Source organism: Epargyreus clarus, unplaced genomic scaffold, assembly GCF_041222505.1.
Source record: "Epargyreus clarus isolate Ecla_fem2 unplaced genomic scaffold, WU_Ecla_fem_2.2 ptg000033l, whole genome shotgun sequence".
Lineage (NCBI taxonomy): Eukaryota > Metazoa > Arthropoda > Insecta > Lepidoptera > Hesperiidae > Epargyreus > Epargyreus clarus.
The window spans coordinates 4,409,766-4,427,129 of record NW_027332238.1 but is presented as its reverse complement, the minus strand read 5'-3'; the positions used below and the strand labels follow the sequence as shown (position 1 = coordinate 4,427,129).

The 17,364-nt window shown below is 37.1% G+C and overlaps 1 protein-coding gene and 1 long non-coding RNA gene across 2 annotated transcripts; one reads left to right on the top strand and one right to left on the bottom strand.

The window, feature by feature from the left end:
- The first annotated feature begins 5,157 nt into the window (after positions 1-5,157).
- On the top strand, positions 5,158-7,985 carry LOC140755567 (uncharacterized). The gene is made up of 2 exons (XR_012103795.1): positions 5,158-5,189; positions 7,744-7,985. It is a non-coding gene; the product is annotated as an uncharacterized LOC140755567 (long non-coding RNA).
- Positions 7,986-14,901: 6,916 nt separating this feature from the next.
- On the bottom strand, positions 14,902-16,700 carry LOC140755553 (uncharacterized). The gene is made up of 3 exons (XM_073090842.1): positions 16,641-16,700; positions 15,828-16,561; positions 14,902-15,704 (listed from the first exon to the last, which is right to left on the bottom strand). Exons 2-3 carry the CDS (start codon positions 16,503-16,505, stop codon positions 15,048-15,050), a joined length of 1,335 nt encoding a protein of 444 aa, XP_072946943.1. The 5' UTR covers positions 16,506-16,561; positions 16,641-16,700; the 3' UTR covers positions 14,902-15,047.
- Between the last annotated feature and the right edge of the window lie 664 nt (positions 16,701-17,364).

Genomic DNA, 17,364 nt, shown 5'->3' with positions numbered 1-17,364 from the left:
ATTTCTGTTGTTGGGTGGTCTGAATATTTCTAATGGTGACAAATGTTACCATTTTTGAGGACTAGTAGGATGTCTTGAAGATTGTTGATATTATATTGTTGTTAATTCTTGTTGTTGGGTGGTCCTAGAACAAGTTGGTCGTTAAGTTTCAACTTACAAATTCCTTTATTAGGTCTTCTAGCTGAGTGGCAAAATTGGTTACCTAAACTGTGTTTATATTATATTCCGGCGTTCTCAGTCAAAATAATTTTACATCTTTAAAAAAACTCATAAAGTGAAATCCTAATCAAAAATATATAACAAAGATTGTGAGATGTCTTCTGCATTGTTAATTGGTGTCTTCTTTATATATTGAGTTATATTAAATGACTTAAGTTATCAAAGATGTGTCCAGTCTACTAACTGGCCCTTGGTAATCGCAGTGTGATAATAATGTAAACCATATCAGTTATTAGTTAATTAACTTATTGAGTTACCTTAATTAATTAAGATAATTTAATTAACTTGTTACTTAAATATTAAGTTAATTAACTGATGATGTTATGTGTTTGAGTTCTGCATCAAAGTAACAAAAATTGATTTTTTATATTTTGTCAAAAAAAAAACAATGAAAAATATTTTTCGAAGCCTTTCAAAGTATTTCAGTCTGATTGTTTTAACTTTACAAGTTATCCTCTGTGTATCTGTAACCAGGTGTGTTAAAAGCCTTCAAAGTCGCTCATAAGATGGTAGAGCCTGTTGTGGATTGTCTCCGGCGGCACCACCGCCACACCTTTTTTTTGTTACAACAGCAGTGTTAAGCGCTGTGTTCCAGTATGGTGGGATAAGGCAGATTCGCTTATTCGAGATTCGAAACATTCCAAATGGTCCTCAAACGTAGCAGGGCATCTGTAGTCAACCTCAGGTAGGATTATCTTATCTGGGGTTGATTACAGATGTCCATACGGCAGTAGCTTACCATAACGGGGACTGCATTTGCTACTAAATAAATTTATTATGGCGTTATTTATGTGCTTATAATCCATGTTCTGCGTTGTTTGAAGTTTTTGATAAACACTTTCAACATGTCATATGTATGTATTCACAAGGATTTCACAATATGGAGGGGAACTCTCACTCTCGTTTTGTCTGTCTCCTATTTAATTTATTTTTTAGTTACTTATTTATTTATAACAAAATCCACAGCTCTTAATTATGTACAGAAAGATCCTGTGGCTGTTCTCCGTTGTTTCATAATTTTTTAGGGTTCCCCGTACCCAAAGGGTGGAAACGGAATCCTATTATTAAGATTCCGCTGCCTGTCCGTCTGTCACAGGGTTCTACCTCTTCATCTCTCTTCATCTTGAGCCATAATAGATAGACACTTCTGTATTCAACTATATCAGGTTGTCAACGTACACACTGCACACCTATAGTCTCATACATTATAAAAATTAACAACTAACTAAAACTTTAAGAACTTACACACATTTTAACAAACGCCCTATGAAAATAAGAAAACATTCGAGTTCAAACACGACGATCACGAATAACATTACTTAACTACAAAATGTCAAAAACCGCACGAATAATGTTTTGGATTCCGATTGTGTTACCATTATTATCGAATAAACGTGCGGATAGAGTGTTGACATAGTTTGTGTAGGTTTGCGAGTGTTTGTAGACGAATTGTGTTGATTTTTTAGCAAATAAAAAGGTATTCGTAAGCGCTTGCGACGCGTCTACACGTTTCTGCGTTTTATTCGTTTGGTGGATAATTCTGTTTATTTCCAGAGTATATTTCAATCTTGTACAGTCTTTGGAAATTTGTCTTTGTGGTTGTCTTCACGACTTTAACTTTTATGCTGTTGTTCGGCTTATCGGCGACACCTTACCTCTAAAACGATTACGAAATATTCAATTCCTCATCTATATGTAAATTCTTACAAGCGGAATAAATCTTTATTAAGAAAAAGGGGTTTTGTCACCCAATGACTATGTCACTCCCATAAAAGCTCGTTTCATATTGTTCGGGAGCAAGTTGGCTTCTCGATGCGCAGCAATAAAATACGGTTTCGGTAAGAGCGATATAATATCGTAATAAAAATCGTAACAAAATATGAAACGGTCGAGCGTGCGTCTGCGCCGAGGTTTGTTCGCGCACTGGCCCCCGCCCGCCGGTGAGGTCAATGCCCCCGGTGCGCGGTCGTTGGCCGCAATCCCCGCGCTCCGCTCCCCTCGACCCGCTACTTGCGTAGACACATATTGTAATTACAATATTATCGCTCCTAAATACAAGGTATTTATATTTACTGTTATCTAGTGGGACGTTACATAATGCAGTATAACTTTTGTATTTCATACTTTTCACTACTTTTGAAGCTGATTGTGTTCCTCCTTCATACTTGTCGTAAAGTACAAGTGAGAGGGCACAAGCGAAAGTCATAGAAATACACAAGTATATCCATTGAAAAATTTTCTTGTTTGTCCAACGGTCATTATTATGCGTATATGACAACCACAAGAGAGGGAATGAAGATCGTCAAAAATGACAGCTTATCAATCATCGCTGCGCATCGCTTGACGTTGACAAACAAAGCTATCTATGACTGCAGAAATGCATAATTATTTTTAATGTAGTGATCTCATATAATTGTATAAAGTAGGAGAAATCTCGTCCTCTGGTGGAAGAAAATTACTAGTGCATTGCAAACTATTTTCGTATATCCATTGAATTTTTTTCTTGTTTGGTCTGCAATGGTCATTATTATTTATGCGTATATAATGTAGTGATCTCATATAATTGTATAAAGTAGGAGAAATCTCGTCCTTTGGTGGAAGAAAATGACAAGTGCATTGCAAAAGCCAACTATTTTCATTGTTTCACCTTTTTCTGGTGTAGTTGAATTGATCGCTTTTGCACCTTCTTTGCTAAACTTTTCTAGGTTTATTGTTCATGAGAATACATGATTCAGACCCTTTTTTGTTTTCGAGGGGAAACAACATTGTTTTATGTTTAAGACATAATGTTGATTGGCCAGATTTCTATAGGAGCTGGACTCGACTTTTATTTTTCATGTCCCAAATTAAACTATAGTTAGATTGGTTTGTCCTTTTGTTGTAAACACCATCCCGTTTGAAAATCATATCTAAATAGCCACGATTTTTTATAAAAACATCAACTATACTTTTGAGGTTAGGATCAACAACTACCTTTTAACCGAGTGCGGCGTAGCCTAAAAATGTATTTAACGATAAGCGAGTGGGTAATTAGCGATCTCTTTTCTATTTATTGCGATTTCTCTCAGAGAATTACCCAAAAAATGGGACATCGGTCAAAGCGAACAAGTCCCCTTGTCCGTTTATCAGATATATTTATATAATGCTCTAACTTGCACAACGTGTAGTATAGAAAACCAAGGATGGCACAACATCACACGTGAAGTATTTCTACAAGGCTTTTTTGTGGTTTGACCACTTCAATTTATTCTGGCTGAAGAGAGTTAGTCGCTAGATACATACTGTCTTTCAGTCTTCAATACTCAAGTTGAATAGATATTGACAAATCGAGTACTGGTAAGTTACAGGAGTAAATGAGATGTAATGGTAGGAGCACTTAAATGAAAGAAATAGGTTTGACAAAAATACTTTTTATTCATCATCATCTCTTACAACTACAGCATCGAGGAATGCTGCTGGCTCTGATATTGTCGGCTGATGCCTGGCCCACCCAAGGTACCACACAATTGTCATAACATGTGCATAGCACCCAACCGTTCTTCTACCAACTAGACAATTACATCAATACTCTGTTATAGCTTCCCTTCCAGACACATTATTTTAAATTCAATTAATATATAAACATAATACACTTTTCTCGAAATGTGTCTGGATTTAATTTTGCCTCTTATTAATGAATTATTTCCACTTCCTCTCAAACGATACTCTCTTACATTAATGTTATCTCTGCTTATTTCAATACGATACCCTCCGTGAAACCTGACATGTTCACTATAATAGGACCTTGCCTGTCGGATCTGATATGTTCCTAGGGCAAATAATATAATTTCACTATATTCTAGACGGGGGAATATAATATTAGTATTGGATGCAGCTGTGATACTAGTAAAATCAGATGTTCGTCTATTCATATTCATATTGTTTATAAAATCGGATAAATTATTATGTAATGGAAATCGTTCCCTAATAATATTTATGATTTGCTCCGCATCATTTCTATTTTTTAATCGTTTGCCGAATTTATTTAAAAGGCTTGCAGCTATGGAAAACATTTGCATCATATGAGGAACAATTTTATTAAAAAAATCTTGCCGGAATATTTTAAAATCTCTTTTAAAGTATCCGTTAACAACTTCCACCACCCAACGGCATATGGTTACACAACGACTCCTGTTAGCTTGCTCGGTGGTGAGCTGATGTTCATCCTCTAGCAGGGATTCTGGCATATAAGTTTTGTAGCTGCAAGCCTCTAATAACCCTTAATCAAACAAACTTTATTTTTCGAGTAATTTGAAATCTGGTCACGGCTTTTAGGTAAGTGGGTGCCGTAGATTTCGAAAAACAACTCCTTTTTTTTTATAAAAAGGGGGGAAATGGGGGTTTTGCAGTGGGAAATTATTTCCCAGTATCCGGTATTTCAAAGCAAAATATAATTAAGTGGAAAATTATTTTCCATTATCCGGAATAGCTCTCAACTTTTGATATATTTTTACTACAAGTTCTATACATGTAAGTTGCTCCTACTTTACTTGTTTCTTTTTTGTCTTATATAATAAAATTGAAAAAAATACTGTAATATGAGTGAATAAAGTTATAAAATGAAACAACAACGTTAGGAATGATATATAGTTTTAATATAAACTGAAACTTAATTACTAAGAAAAATAATATTATTGAGGTGGAACAGTGTGAAAGGTTTTGAAGCAATTTTTAGCACACAAAGCTACTCCACAGGCGGAACATTGTATTTTTGTTCTCTGTTCTTTCTGTTTGGTACTGCAAAAGCGACACCTTTTGTAAGTATTAGTCTCTTCTGGCAAGTGTATGCCCACATTCAATAAACGAATTTCGTCTGGCACGCCAAACCTACCCCCTTTCTTATCTTTTTTAAAAAGTACACCTTTTTGTGCTTTACCTTTCCGTGTTGTGTGATTATCTATTAGCCCTTTATAAGGCCGAGAAAACTAGAGGTAGTACAGAAATGAAATTTTGATATGTTAATATGGGTATTTTTAATTGATTTTTAAGATTTTTTTTAAATCGGAAAAGTCTTGGGAAATGTGTGGAAAATTTGGTGGCAGTATATGTGCCACTGCCCATACTATGAGGGTAATATTTCTGTAAATTAAGTAAATTCCATTTTTTTTTCAATGTTTACATTTTATGAAATTAGAAATAAAACCATGTAATAATTATCAACACAAAAAGATTTATTTTTAGATGCTTTTCTTTATAAAAATATGCTTAGGTCTAACTAGTGAACATTTGAGATCTTTTGAAACTTTGGTTCTTTACATTTAGTATTATTATGCTCATCAGTCAATATTTCTTATAAAATAACACACATAAGAGCTAATTCAATCTTCAATTCTTTTGGTGAAATTGAGTAAAACAAGGGAAAGCACAAAGAAATACTTTACAAGTCGTACATGACAACTTGGTTCTTACGTTATTTGTCTTTGTACTACACAAACGGCATCTGCGCGGTGTGTCAGACTTGTCTATCAAATGTTTTCCAACATCTTGGAAACGAATGTCGTCATGCACTCCTACGACTTTCTGGTAGTTGGTACTGCCTGTAGCTCTCTTCTTCTTTGCAATAAAATTGGGTTCGCTAGAAAGGCTCCTCTTTCTCGATGTGTAGTTTCCGATAAGCGATCTAGCAATCGAGATGCGAAACTGTAGATTCGATGGGGGTCCATGATTTCGCGGTGAAACAGATTGTAATATGAACGCATTTGTGATAGCTAGATCGATTAGGAAATAAAAAATCCGGCACCACCAACGCCTATTCCGTCGTCCAACCTCATATGTGCCTCTTTTTTGATCGAACCTATCGACTCCTCCCATCCTCTTGGTGTATTCAGTGATTGCCAAAGGGCAAGGAAAACTCTTCTTTGTGCCATCCTTCATCGTTCGTTGACAAAAAGTTTTTTCCATAGGATGAAAAGCTGTACTCAACACTGTGACGTTTTTTGTATCCTTCCAAATCATGAACCCAACATTATTCTTCACTCTCCATTTGTAGTTTCCGCGGTCAAGCTTTACTTTCCCTTTTTTCCCTTTTACGAATTTCGGTAAGTCTGCTCTATTTACATTTACGGTGGCAGTGGAGTAAATACCATGTTCATAAAGGTATTCCATCAAAGGATATGAGGAAAAAAAATTGTCGAAAGCAACATGAGCTTGAACTTTCTCGTCAATTAGAGATTTTGTCAGGGCTTTGACAACATTGGCACCCAAACCTAACTCCGGTGTATTATTGTCATTTTTACCGGTGTAAATTTGAAATTCATATACATAACCAGTTACACTATCTGCGCGAACCCAAACCTTGAATCCCCTTTTTATGGGTTTAGCTGGCATGTACTGTTTTAGAGATGATACGCCTTTGAACCGTATCATAGCTTCATCGATGCTCTGAGAAGTAGTTTGTTTCGCTTCTCTTTGGCATGCACAATTCAATAATTCCAAGACAGGGCGAACTTTGTATAATTTGTCATATTCCTGACTTGTTTTTGCAGGAGTCTTGGAATTATCATTCAAATGAAGATTTTCTAAAATTTTTTTGAACCTTTTACATGCCATTACTTGCGCAATTTCGTCCACTCTAAAAAATGGGTCACTAGACCAATATAGGTCTATAGATGGTAAAACATGTATACCCATCAGAATGATAATTCCCAAAAACGCATCAATATCCGATTTTCTAACAGGTTCCCAATTTTGGGTCTGTTTTTGAGAGGCATACAAATTAGTTTGCTCAACTATGTGATCAACTACTTCTTCAGAAAAATACCTTGAAAAATAAGCCACTGGAGAAGTCCTGCTCGGAAAAAAAACTTTAGTTTTCAAGGTGGCTTCGTCAAATTTATCAGCACTTGGCCTGTCCGACCACATAAGGTATGCCTTTACACATTCTCCAGTCATTGTCGTCCTCATCTTCTGAAGAAGAGTCTGCAGAAGATTCCGGAGAAGACTCCAAAATATGCCGAGAGCGCAGATTCGATACTCGTGAAGGCCTGACTGGTCGCAATATTTCTTCGTCTTCGCTATTTTCAATATCAGGTACTCCTATGTTAGGATCAATATTTTCTATTTCACCTGCATTAGGAGAAAGCAAACCCACATCTACTGGACTCCGTCTTGATGGTCCAGGTGTTGGACTTCCTTGATTTTGAACAATATCTTGGTCTTCTAACATCGCACGAATATCAAAATTGGTTTCTATACCATCTTCGCCCTCGTACTCATCTTCTGAGTTGTCAGGATCTTCAGGAAGTCCAAACATCTGCTCAAGTTCATTTACAATATCTTCATCACGCAAGTACGCCTGCAATACAAACAGGCAATGGCATTTATACTGCCACCAAAACATGTCAGTGAGCAGGCAGTGGCATAGATACGGCCACCAATAAAATTTACAATAAAACCAATTTCAACACATTCATAGCCAAAATTACACGTAAAACGTAATAAATAAAAACAAATGAATAAAATAAATTACTTTTCTTACCATTTTAGCCAAAATCTTAGAAGATGCAACTGGATGAAAAATTCTAACCGAAAATCACAACTTTCAAGCGATAATGGACGACTTCAAATTGACAGTTGTCAAGCATTTGTCAAAAGGATGCTCATTTTTGACGTAAAAATCATTGATGCTGCCATCAATAAAAAATAAAATACCGGTGAAAGATACAGTCGAGAATAAAAAAATATTTTTTTTGGTGGCATGTATACTGCCTCTACCTTGAAAAGGGTTAGGGCACGTGCTAAGCGTAACCTAAATTCTCGGTGTCCGTGAAGGGTCGCAACATGTGTATAGTTGTAGGTAATATATGCATTTATTATGGATGCATCGAACAAAAAAAAACAAAAGTCTCATCCAGTATTTTCGTGATTTACGGCTTATTGGATACGATGATCTAAAATGATCGAATAGATCAACTCCACCCATGCTAAGTGTATACGAAGCAATTGCTTTCGGGCAAAGAATGTCTGCTCTAGAACCATCCTTTTGGGTCCTCTTTACAAGCATTGTATCTAGTGGCTGATGGGCTGTCGTAAGTATAGCGACTTCTTTCGTATCAAGCCATTTAATGGCTGTGATTGGCTCTGCAGTAACAGCTGCAAACTGATGTTTTTCCAATCGCAATGGTTTTGGTTGCTTTTTCTTTATTATATCAGGTAGATCTTTTCTATTGCATCTGACTGTCCCTACTGCATAAATCTTTTTATCATAAAGATCTTCCATAAGATTACAACTTGTAAAAAAGTTATCAAATGCGACTAAAGTATTTTTTGGTACACTACTGCAGAGTTTCATGACAACATTGTATCCTAATCCTTCATTTTCCGTGCTGTCGCCTTTTCCAGTATAAACTTCAAATTGGTACAAGTACCCGGTTTTTGCATCGCACCTTGCCCAGACTTTAAATCCTCTCTTGATGGGCTTTTTCGGCATATATTGCTTTAACGAACTTCGACCTTTAAACTTCACCATACATTCATCAATTGATTGTACTTCAGAATTAAATGCTTCTCTCTGATAAACCTTGTTCAGTTCTGTGAGGAGGGGTCTCAGTTTATATAATTTGTCGTATTCAGAAGAGCCTCTTGGTGGTTCCATTTCATTATCATTTAAGTGGAGATTTTCCGTAATTTTTTTAAATCTTGTGATTGGGAAAACCTGGGCAATTTCCTTGTTGTAATAAAAAGGATCTTTAGACCGGTACAGTTCCATGTCCGGCAGAGGATTTAAGCCCATGAGGATTAAAACTCCTAGATACGCCTTAATATCTTGTTGAGTTACTGGTTGCCAATTGTTGCTATTTTTCTGATATGCGTATCTATTTGTTTGTTCCACAATTATAACAATCAGTTCATCAGAAAAAAGCCGTTCAAAAATACTTAGTGGTGAAGTTTTGTGCGTGTCATTCGCCTTGGGTTTAAAACGTTTTTTAAAAACGGGAATATCATGGGTTTCGGATTTTGTCTCCCATACTCTTGGCTTAGAACGATCTCTGCGTATTTCGTTGTTAGTTTCAGTCTGTTCATCATCTGCCAAAAACTCTTCCATGGGAACGTCAATGACATTTATTAAGTCTTGCTGAACTTCAAATGCGTGAATGTCTTGAAGTTGTATATTACATTCGTCATTTTCTGTATCTAAGTAAGTTAGCAAAGGACTGTCTGTTGTTGGTGAGTTTGTGATATGGGGAATGGTGGAAACGGAATCCTATTACTAAGATTCCGCTGTCTGTCCGTCTGTCACAGGGTTCTACCGTCGTTCTGGAACCATAATAGATAGACACTTCTGTATTCAACTATATCAAGTTGTCAACGCACACACTGCACACCTACCTATAGTCTGATTCATCATAAAAATTAACAACAAACTAAAACTTTAAGAACTTACACACATTTTAACAAACGCCCTATGAAAATAAGACAACAACACACACAACAACACAGACAACGATCACGAAAAACATCAAGTTACGAAACTTCGAAATAACCGCACGAAAAATGTTTTGGATTCCGTTTGTGTTACCATTATTATCGAATAAACGTGCGGATAGATGTGTGACTTGGTTTGTGTAGGTTTGCGAGTGTTTGTAGACGAATTGTGTTGAATTTTTAGCAAATAAAAAGGTATTCGTAAGCGCTTGCGACGCGTCTACACGTTTCTGCGTTTTATTCGTTTGGTGGATACTTCTGTTTATTTCCAGAGTATATTTCAATCTTTCACAAGTAATTTGAAATTTGTCTTTGTAGTTGTCTTATATATGTAAAAGTATTTCATACTTTTCACTACTTTTGAAGCTGATTGTGTTCCTCCTTCATACTTGTCGTAAAGTACAAGTGAGAGAGCACAAGCGAAATTCATAGAAATACACAAGTATATCCATTGAAAAATTTTCTTGTTTGTCCTATGGTCATTATTATGCGTATATGACAACCACAAGAGAGGGAATGAAGATCGTCAAAAATGACAGCTTATCAATCATCGCTGCGCATCGCTTGACGTTGACAAACAAAGCTATCTATGACTGCAGAAATGCATAATTATTTTTAATGTAGTGATCTCATATAATTGTATAAAGTAGGAGAAATCTCGTCCTCTGGTGGAAGAAAATTACTAGTGCATTGCAAACTATTTTCGTATATCCATTGAATTTTTTCTTGTTTGGTCTGCAATGGTCATTATTATGCGTATATAATGTAGTGATCTCATATAATTGTATAAAGTAGGAGAAATCTCGTCCTTTGGTGGAAGAAAATGACTAGTGCATTGCAAAAGCCAACTATTTTCATTGTTTCACCTTTTTCTGGTGTAGTTGAATTGATCGCTTTGGCACCTTCTTTGCTAAACTGTTCTAGGTTTATTGTTCATCTGAATAGTTGATTCAGACCTTTTTTTGTTTTCGAGGGGGAAACAACATTGTTTTTTGTTTAAGACATAATTTTGTTGATTTGTGCTTGAGCAATGGATATCATTCTTCAGGGTACAAAAATACGGGCTGTTCTACCCGTTAATAGCGAATTTGATACCATAAAACTCATTTTAAACAAAATAACAAAAAACTAATTGAACGTAAAATACGTAACTTTTCACTTTTGTTTCACTATAGAAAATGCAAGTGAATCAAATATTTCTCACAAAAAGTTAAGTTTACGTACAAAAACTGTCAAAATACCACTCACATTCGCGAACGAATGCTCAAATGTAAAAATACATTATATCAAAAGTTAAATCACGTCACGATGAAAAAAGTTACGTTAACCGAAATGCGAAATAGAAAGACGCCTCGAATAACTCAACGTCCTTCCTCAGTCTGTTCATTTGGGCGGAGATTGAGTTCACGCCAGTTATTAGTTTGGCGTGATCTTTTATTAGGGGTTCTAGATGTTTAGAACCCTCCTCTTTGCCTTTCTCCGCGGACTTGCTGAGGACGTCCTTCATCCTCTGTTCAACGAAACTAACCGTATGACGCGATCTTTATTTCTCCAGGTTATATTTTTGGTGCGACCTGGAGTCCGAGAGAGCTAGCACCGTTTCGGTCAGGTGGGCAACAGTGAACCACAAAAAATTCAAACTTTTGTCATGTACTTGAATTCAAAGTTTTCGTTTTCTTTTTTCATACATACCATTCAGTGTCTAATAGACTTAAGGTTTCTTTACAAATTTACGCTCAAAAACTGATAGGTTAGACATTATCAAGTGTTTTTAAAAAAATGGGAATTGGTTCACTGTGTACACTCTTTGGTACACACTGATCCATGATGAAGTTCACAGTGAACCACCGTTGGACACAGTGAACCACATCAGAATAAAACGAAGTTAAGTTATATTTTAACTGGACTAATTGGGGTAAATCGGTCATCAATCAAAATTCATCATTAAAACAATAGTTTTTTCATTTAGTCAAGAAAGTTTATTGCTTATACTGTCAAGAAAAAACAAAAAATAAAATTATAACTTAATCACGAACAAACACAGCACAATATTTATTTAGAAATAATTGTTAAGTAGGTATAAAGAACCTTTAAATTTCTGTAGAACAGTAACATAAAATATATTATAATATTCTAAAAAATTACAACTTATTACTTAGCTACCCTACTATAAAATCAGTCTCCAAGTTGCGGTAACAGCCTCAATCAAAAAATAATTCTAATAAGTGAACTTCAGAAGTGAAATATTGACGGGGAATTTAAACGTCGCTTGGCGACGACTGCTTCCATCCACTTTTGGTTTAGGCAAGATATATTTGATATCAATTTTCCGGACTCCTGCACAATCTGGTTCAAGAGGCTCGGAAAATTTATGATACACTTTACTTTTTAATTTTAAAAACGACACATAATAATCACAGTCATCTTGATCAGATTCTTCTATAATCCTAGCAATATAAAATAATTTATTTTTCTTCTCTGTTTCAAGTAAAATTATTACATAATCTCCTACTTTTGGCTCCCGAGGTAAAGGCAAGAAATTTTCAGTTAAAATTATTTCTCCTTCTTCTTCATCACTGATAAAATCTTCTCCTCCCAAAGAGGAACCACTAGCTACGAAAATCTCCTCATCGGTCGTGCTAGTACTATCGCAATCGATTGAAGTTGTTTTTTTCTCTTTAAAAATATGTCTTTTTTTCACGTTCTTAGTGCACGCCTTTTTCTTGTTTTCTATTTCATTCTTTTCAGGAGTATCAGTTGCGATCATGCTTCTTCCTAGCTTTCTGCGCTTCCTGATTTTACGTGGTCCAGCTTTGATTGGTGGCCTAAACACACTTGGCGATATGAAAGTTCCTTGTCCCCTAGAAGTTGACGGTATATCCAGTTGATTATCATATTTTTGTGGTTGAGCAACGGTGTCACTTGTAGCAATCGATGGGACATATAAAGGTTTCTGTGGAGCAGTGTCTATGACTGAGCAATTAACATCGTGTTTTAGTGTTTTTTCCTGAGCCTCAAAAAGGGATGATATAATTTCTGAATTATCCTGAGTCATTTCTAAGAGTGATGGTGAGGCACAGGCACGAGAATCTTGTTCTTCAGTTGGTTCAGAAATCGTTAATTCTGGATCAGGTCTATCTGTGACAGAACTTGGCAAAAAATCTACATCTGTGAAGATCGAGTCATCGAATGGATGAATTCCACATTTTCTAAAAGCATTTGTGATATTTACAGGCGTCATTGATTTTAGATAAGCTTGTCCAACACATTCAGCTACGTGATATATTGTCAGCATTTGGCCTGGGTTACGAAGCAGCCATGAATCAACAGCTGCGTTGTAGAAACATTTAAACGGAGCGTTTAAGCCAACATCTAATGGCTGGAGTTTTGCAGTTGTGTGTGGAGGTAAAGTAAGCACGGTAACACCTGACTTTTTTGCCAGATCCAGAGCTTGTATTGATAAATGGCTTTCATGGTTATCTAATATTAGAAGTGATGGGTTATCTTTTTAGGATGAAGTGTGCTTAACAAAATGTTTCATCACATCAACAAAGAGGTCTACATTCATCCATCCGGAAGGCGCGGCTAAGCCCAGAGTACCCGGCGGAGCACCATGCAGCATATGAGTTTTGAAATTTTTGCGAGGAAGTACCATTGCAGGAGGCAAAGCTTGTCCAGATGCGGATATAATGGCACAAGTCGTAATTAAAACACCTCGTTCACCACTGGTAATTTTACAGACGTTAAACCCTTTTGGTGCTAGCACTTTCTGTGGCTTCTGGACAGTTGTTGTTGATGTCTCGTCTAAGTTATATACTCGCATGCCATTACCGAAGCTATGATGTCGCTGCATAACTTCTTTTAAATTTGAAAAGAATTTTTCAACATTGTCCCTGTTAAAGGCTGTGGCTCGCGCTAAGCTACATGGCTCAGGTTTTTTAAGGCTAAGATCTTGATGGCGTGCTTTAAATGATCGCAACCAGTCTTTTCCAGCTATTCCATTTGCTTCCCAAGATATTGGTGTTTTAATTTTGTTGGCTTTTGCCATTTGGTATGCCACTTGACGAACTTCTTTTGCCCCGAGCCCATAAAACATTAAGGCGCATTGTTTTATGTAATCTTTTAACACTAGTTCCTGGTCCTGGGAAAATACTGCATTGACTTCGTAATTAGGAACTAAGTTAGTGTTTTCATCCGACTGGATTTTTTTAGCGTATCTCCATAGCGTAGGATACGCCAAGTGACACTCTTTAGCGGCCCTGCGTATACTTGCACCATCTTTTATAAGCTGAAGTGCTTGCATCATATCATCTTTGCTATGCCCCCCAATCTTTCTTTTCACTGCCTTAGTTCGACCCATCCTGAAGCAATAAAAAGTTGTATCTATTAACTAATATGACGTTGTAACTTTGGTACACAATGAAACATCAAGCGGTACACACTGACCCACGGTTCACTGTGTACCCTGCAATACTGAGTCACTGTATACCACCTACATTATTTGACATTTGATGTTGAGAAAAAGTAATTGATCAAGGAATATGTTTAAAACATAATTACCATATTATTGCTAGATAGTGACTTAATATGTATGTAGAATACGGTACGAAATGCTCAGAAAACATGAGTTTGAAGAAGAAAAGCAAAACTTACCTATTTTTTACTTTTCGCGCGGGAAAACACAAATCCTCGTACCACACGACCGCTTACAACGGGCGCTCGCCCTCACCTGGGGAGCGAGGGAGACGTAACGAAACACGTTGCTACGTGTCGGTTCCATGATCCGGTAACTACTAGTTTTGAATATAATAATACCGATTCTCTGTGTACCACTGGCTCACTGTAGCCCACCTGACCCTAGAGGTTGCAGGCACTCGAATTAAAATTTCCAGTGGTTGCGATTTAATAATAATCATAAATAAGCTTTAGTCTTTGCAGAGTTTTGAATTACTTATTTTATGTAAAACATCCACAGTACTTGAGGCAATCTCTTGCCATTTTTGTTGTATCTGCAACTCCAATTCCCGTATTCTTAATCGATCCCTTTCTAAATTAATTTACTCTGCATTTTTCTGGATAAGCAATTTTCTCCATTCATCATCAGTATGGGCAAGGTTCTGGAATCCATTCTGCTGGAAACATGTTCTATCAGGTAAGGGGAGATCCACAAATTACGTGAGGTGTTTTTTAAATTTTCTGTCCCTCCCTCCCCCCCTGGTGAGATGTCGTGAGATTTTATTCAACCCCCTCCCCCATCCCCCAATCTCACGTGAGATTTTTCAAAATGTGCGTTTCTTAAATATGTAAACGTGTTGGAGTGTTATTGTAAAAAGAAAATAAAAATTGCTTCGTACTTTTATTTACGACTAGTTAAGACTAGTAATCAATATTGCTGAGTTATAAGTGTAATAAAAATTTAACAGTAGAATACTTAAATCGTAACTAATGCGATTAAAAAAATATATATACTCTAATTCAGTCCATGGAGAATCATGCGTGGTCTCAAGAGAGACTATTGGAACCAACATGTCCATATGATTTTCAATAAAATCATCTGCTCCTTCAACTTCGTTCTCATCTAGCCACTCTAAGCCGTTGACACTTGCGCACAGTAACTCATTAGCTCGTCTTGTAACAATCCGTGAGGGTCGCACTTTGCGGACCATACGCGCTTGCTTAGCTGGTGCAATGTGGGCTGCTCGCCTGTGCTCTGCAGCTCTTGTGATAGATGCAAAGTAAATACCGCATGTACTGCAGCATCTTTTCTCTAAATCACCACGTACACTTGGGCAATAGAGATCATAAGGTGTGCTGATGAAGGCATTCAGCGGTTGAATCGGTAGACAATGGCGTATTAGAAATGGAGCAAATGACTTTCCGTCATGCTCTTTAAAGTCCGGAATTGTCAAATGTCCATCAATCTGAGTGATAGGGTATGGAGGTGGCAGAAAACGGTCGTGAAGAATCATATGCAGATCACTTCGGCGTGGGCTGCAGCACTTCTGGTCATCGCATTTCACAACCTAAAAAAAAAATTAAAAACAATTTCCCTTTGTAACTCTTAATAAAAATTTGTTGACGTTCGCGCTCGTTAAAAATAAAAAAAGGCACGCATAAAATTTTGATATGAACCAACTGTAATGTACCTGGAGTAAATATTGGCTCTCTTTAACGTGCTCAGTGTACCATACTTCGGCTGGCAGGTCTGGAACGCTGGAGGTGTCATTATTCGGGTCTATATATTTAGCGACTACTTCGTGTCCGTCAATGCACACTGCAGACCATATTTCAGCCAAAATATCCCCTGCCTTTTTGAAATTATCCTTTTCCAGACTTTCGTCTAATGTTCTGCCGCTGGAATCAAGATGATTCCCAAAAGAATCATGGGGAAGAACAACGCCTGTTAGCTCTCGACTGAGTGGAGCCATGCGTCTCTCTACTCTGTTGAATGCGCTCCTGCCAGGGGCATTAGTCACAATAAATACTGCGTCCAAATCATATTGTTTAAAATGCTCTATGGCGTGTGCGATCACTTTGCGATATCGCGGATTCTCGTCAGGCCCACCGTCACTTGAAATAATAAGAACAGGTTTAACTTTGCTGTCTATATTCTTTATAAATTTGGAAAAAGACTCAATTGTTAAAAGACAAATGTCAATTTCTCGCCGCAAATTACATGCTTTATCAAATTCAGTGCCGTCAGCTACAAGAGACCCTTTGCGCTTTTCCGTTAAGTCAAGCTCCATACGCAGCTTAGCAATCTTTTTCTTCATAGTATCTTGTGCTGGAGTGGGACGTATGTTGGACGGTGTAGTGTTCGACATAGCTTCATCCTCATCATCGCTGATCACAAGAGACTGATTTTTCCGTTTCGAAGCGCCTGTAAAATGCAGAAAATTTTAATTTAGAATAGCAAAAAATGAAGAACGTCACCTATAGAAAAAAAGACGAATACTAACCTGCCGGTTGAGGACCAACGTCCAAATCTTGATCTTCTGACTGCTGGTCATTAATCTCCCCTACCCTGCGTAGGGGCCTGCATATACTCGTGTCAGAAACGCATTTGATGTGTTCTACGTTGCACCATTCTGCTGGAAACGTGTTCTGTCAGTTCAGGCCTGCGTGGGGGCCTGTTCATGTACTCGTGACAGACGCATAAGACGTGTTCGACGTTGCACCATTCCTCTGGAACCATGTTGTTTGTCTATTGCCAGGAAAATTATGCAATTCAGGCAGTAATAACTCATTCAGGCAACATATTGCATGGCTCAGGATTGTGACATAGCTTTAAGACTGGGATTGTGCTCGCTTCTAGCACTATCACTTGCTCGGCAGGTTCAGGCTGAGTGGAAGACAGTACGTGTTTTCAGAACAGGTTCTGTAGACGTGGTAGATCGAAGACCCATTATTCTTAAAACTCTTTCTTCCAGAAGAGTAAGGTTTTAATTAGAGATGCAACGGATATCCGGTTGCTATCCGGTATCCGGCCTATCCGGCCATTATTTTACTATCCGGCCGAATACCGGATAGTAACACACTATCCGGCCGGATACCGAATAGTGATTCTGTTTGGTATTTAACTTTGAAAAATGGTTAGTATACAAGAAAACAATAACAAATTATCAATATTTGTTTATTACCTTTAACGTACGAGGGTACGTTTTTAAGTTCGCGGAATGAGGG

What these genes read in the sequence shown, in the direction of transcription:
- LOC140755553 (XM_073090842.1), bottom strand. Translation starts at nt 16,505, where the DNA reads ATGTCGAACACTACACCGTCCAACATACGTCCCACTCCAGCACAAGAT. An exon ending in AGAGCCAATATTTACTCCAG is followed by an intron (nt 15,705 to 15,827) that starts GTACATTACAGT and finishes TTTTTTTTTTAG; the next exon opens with GTTGTGAAATGCGATGACCA.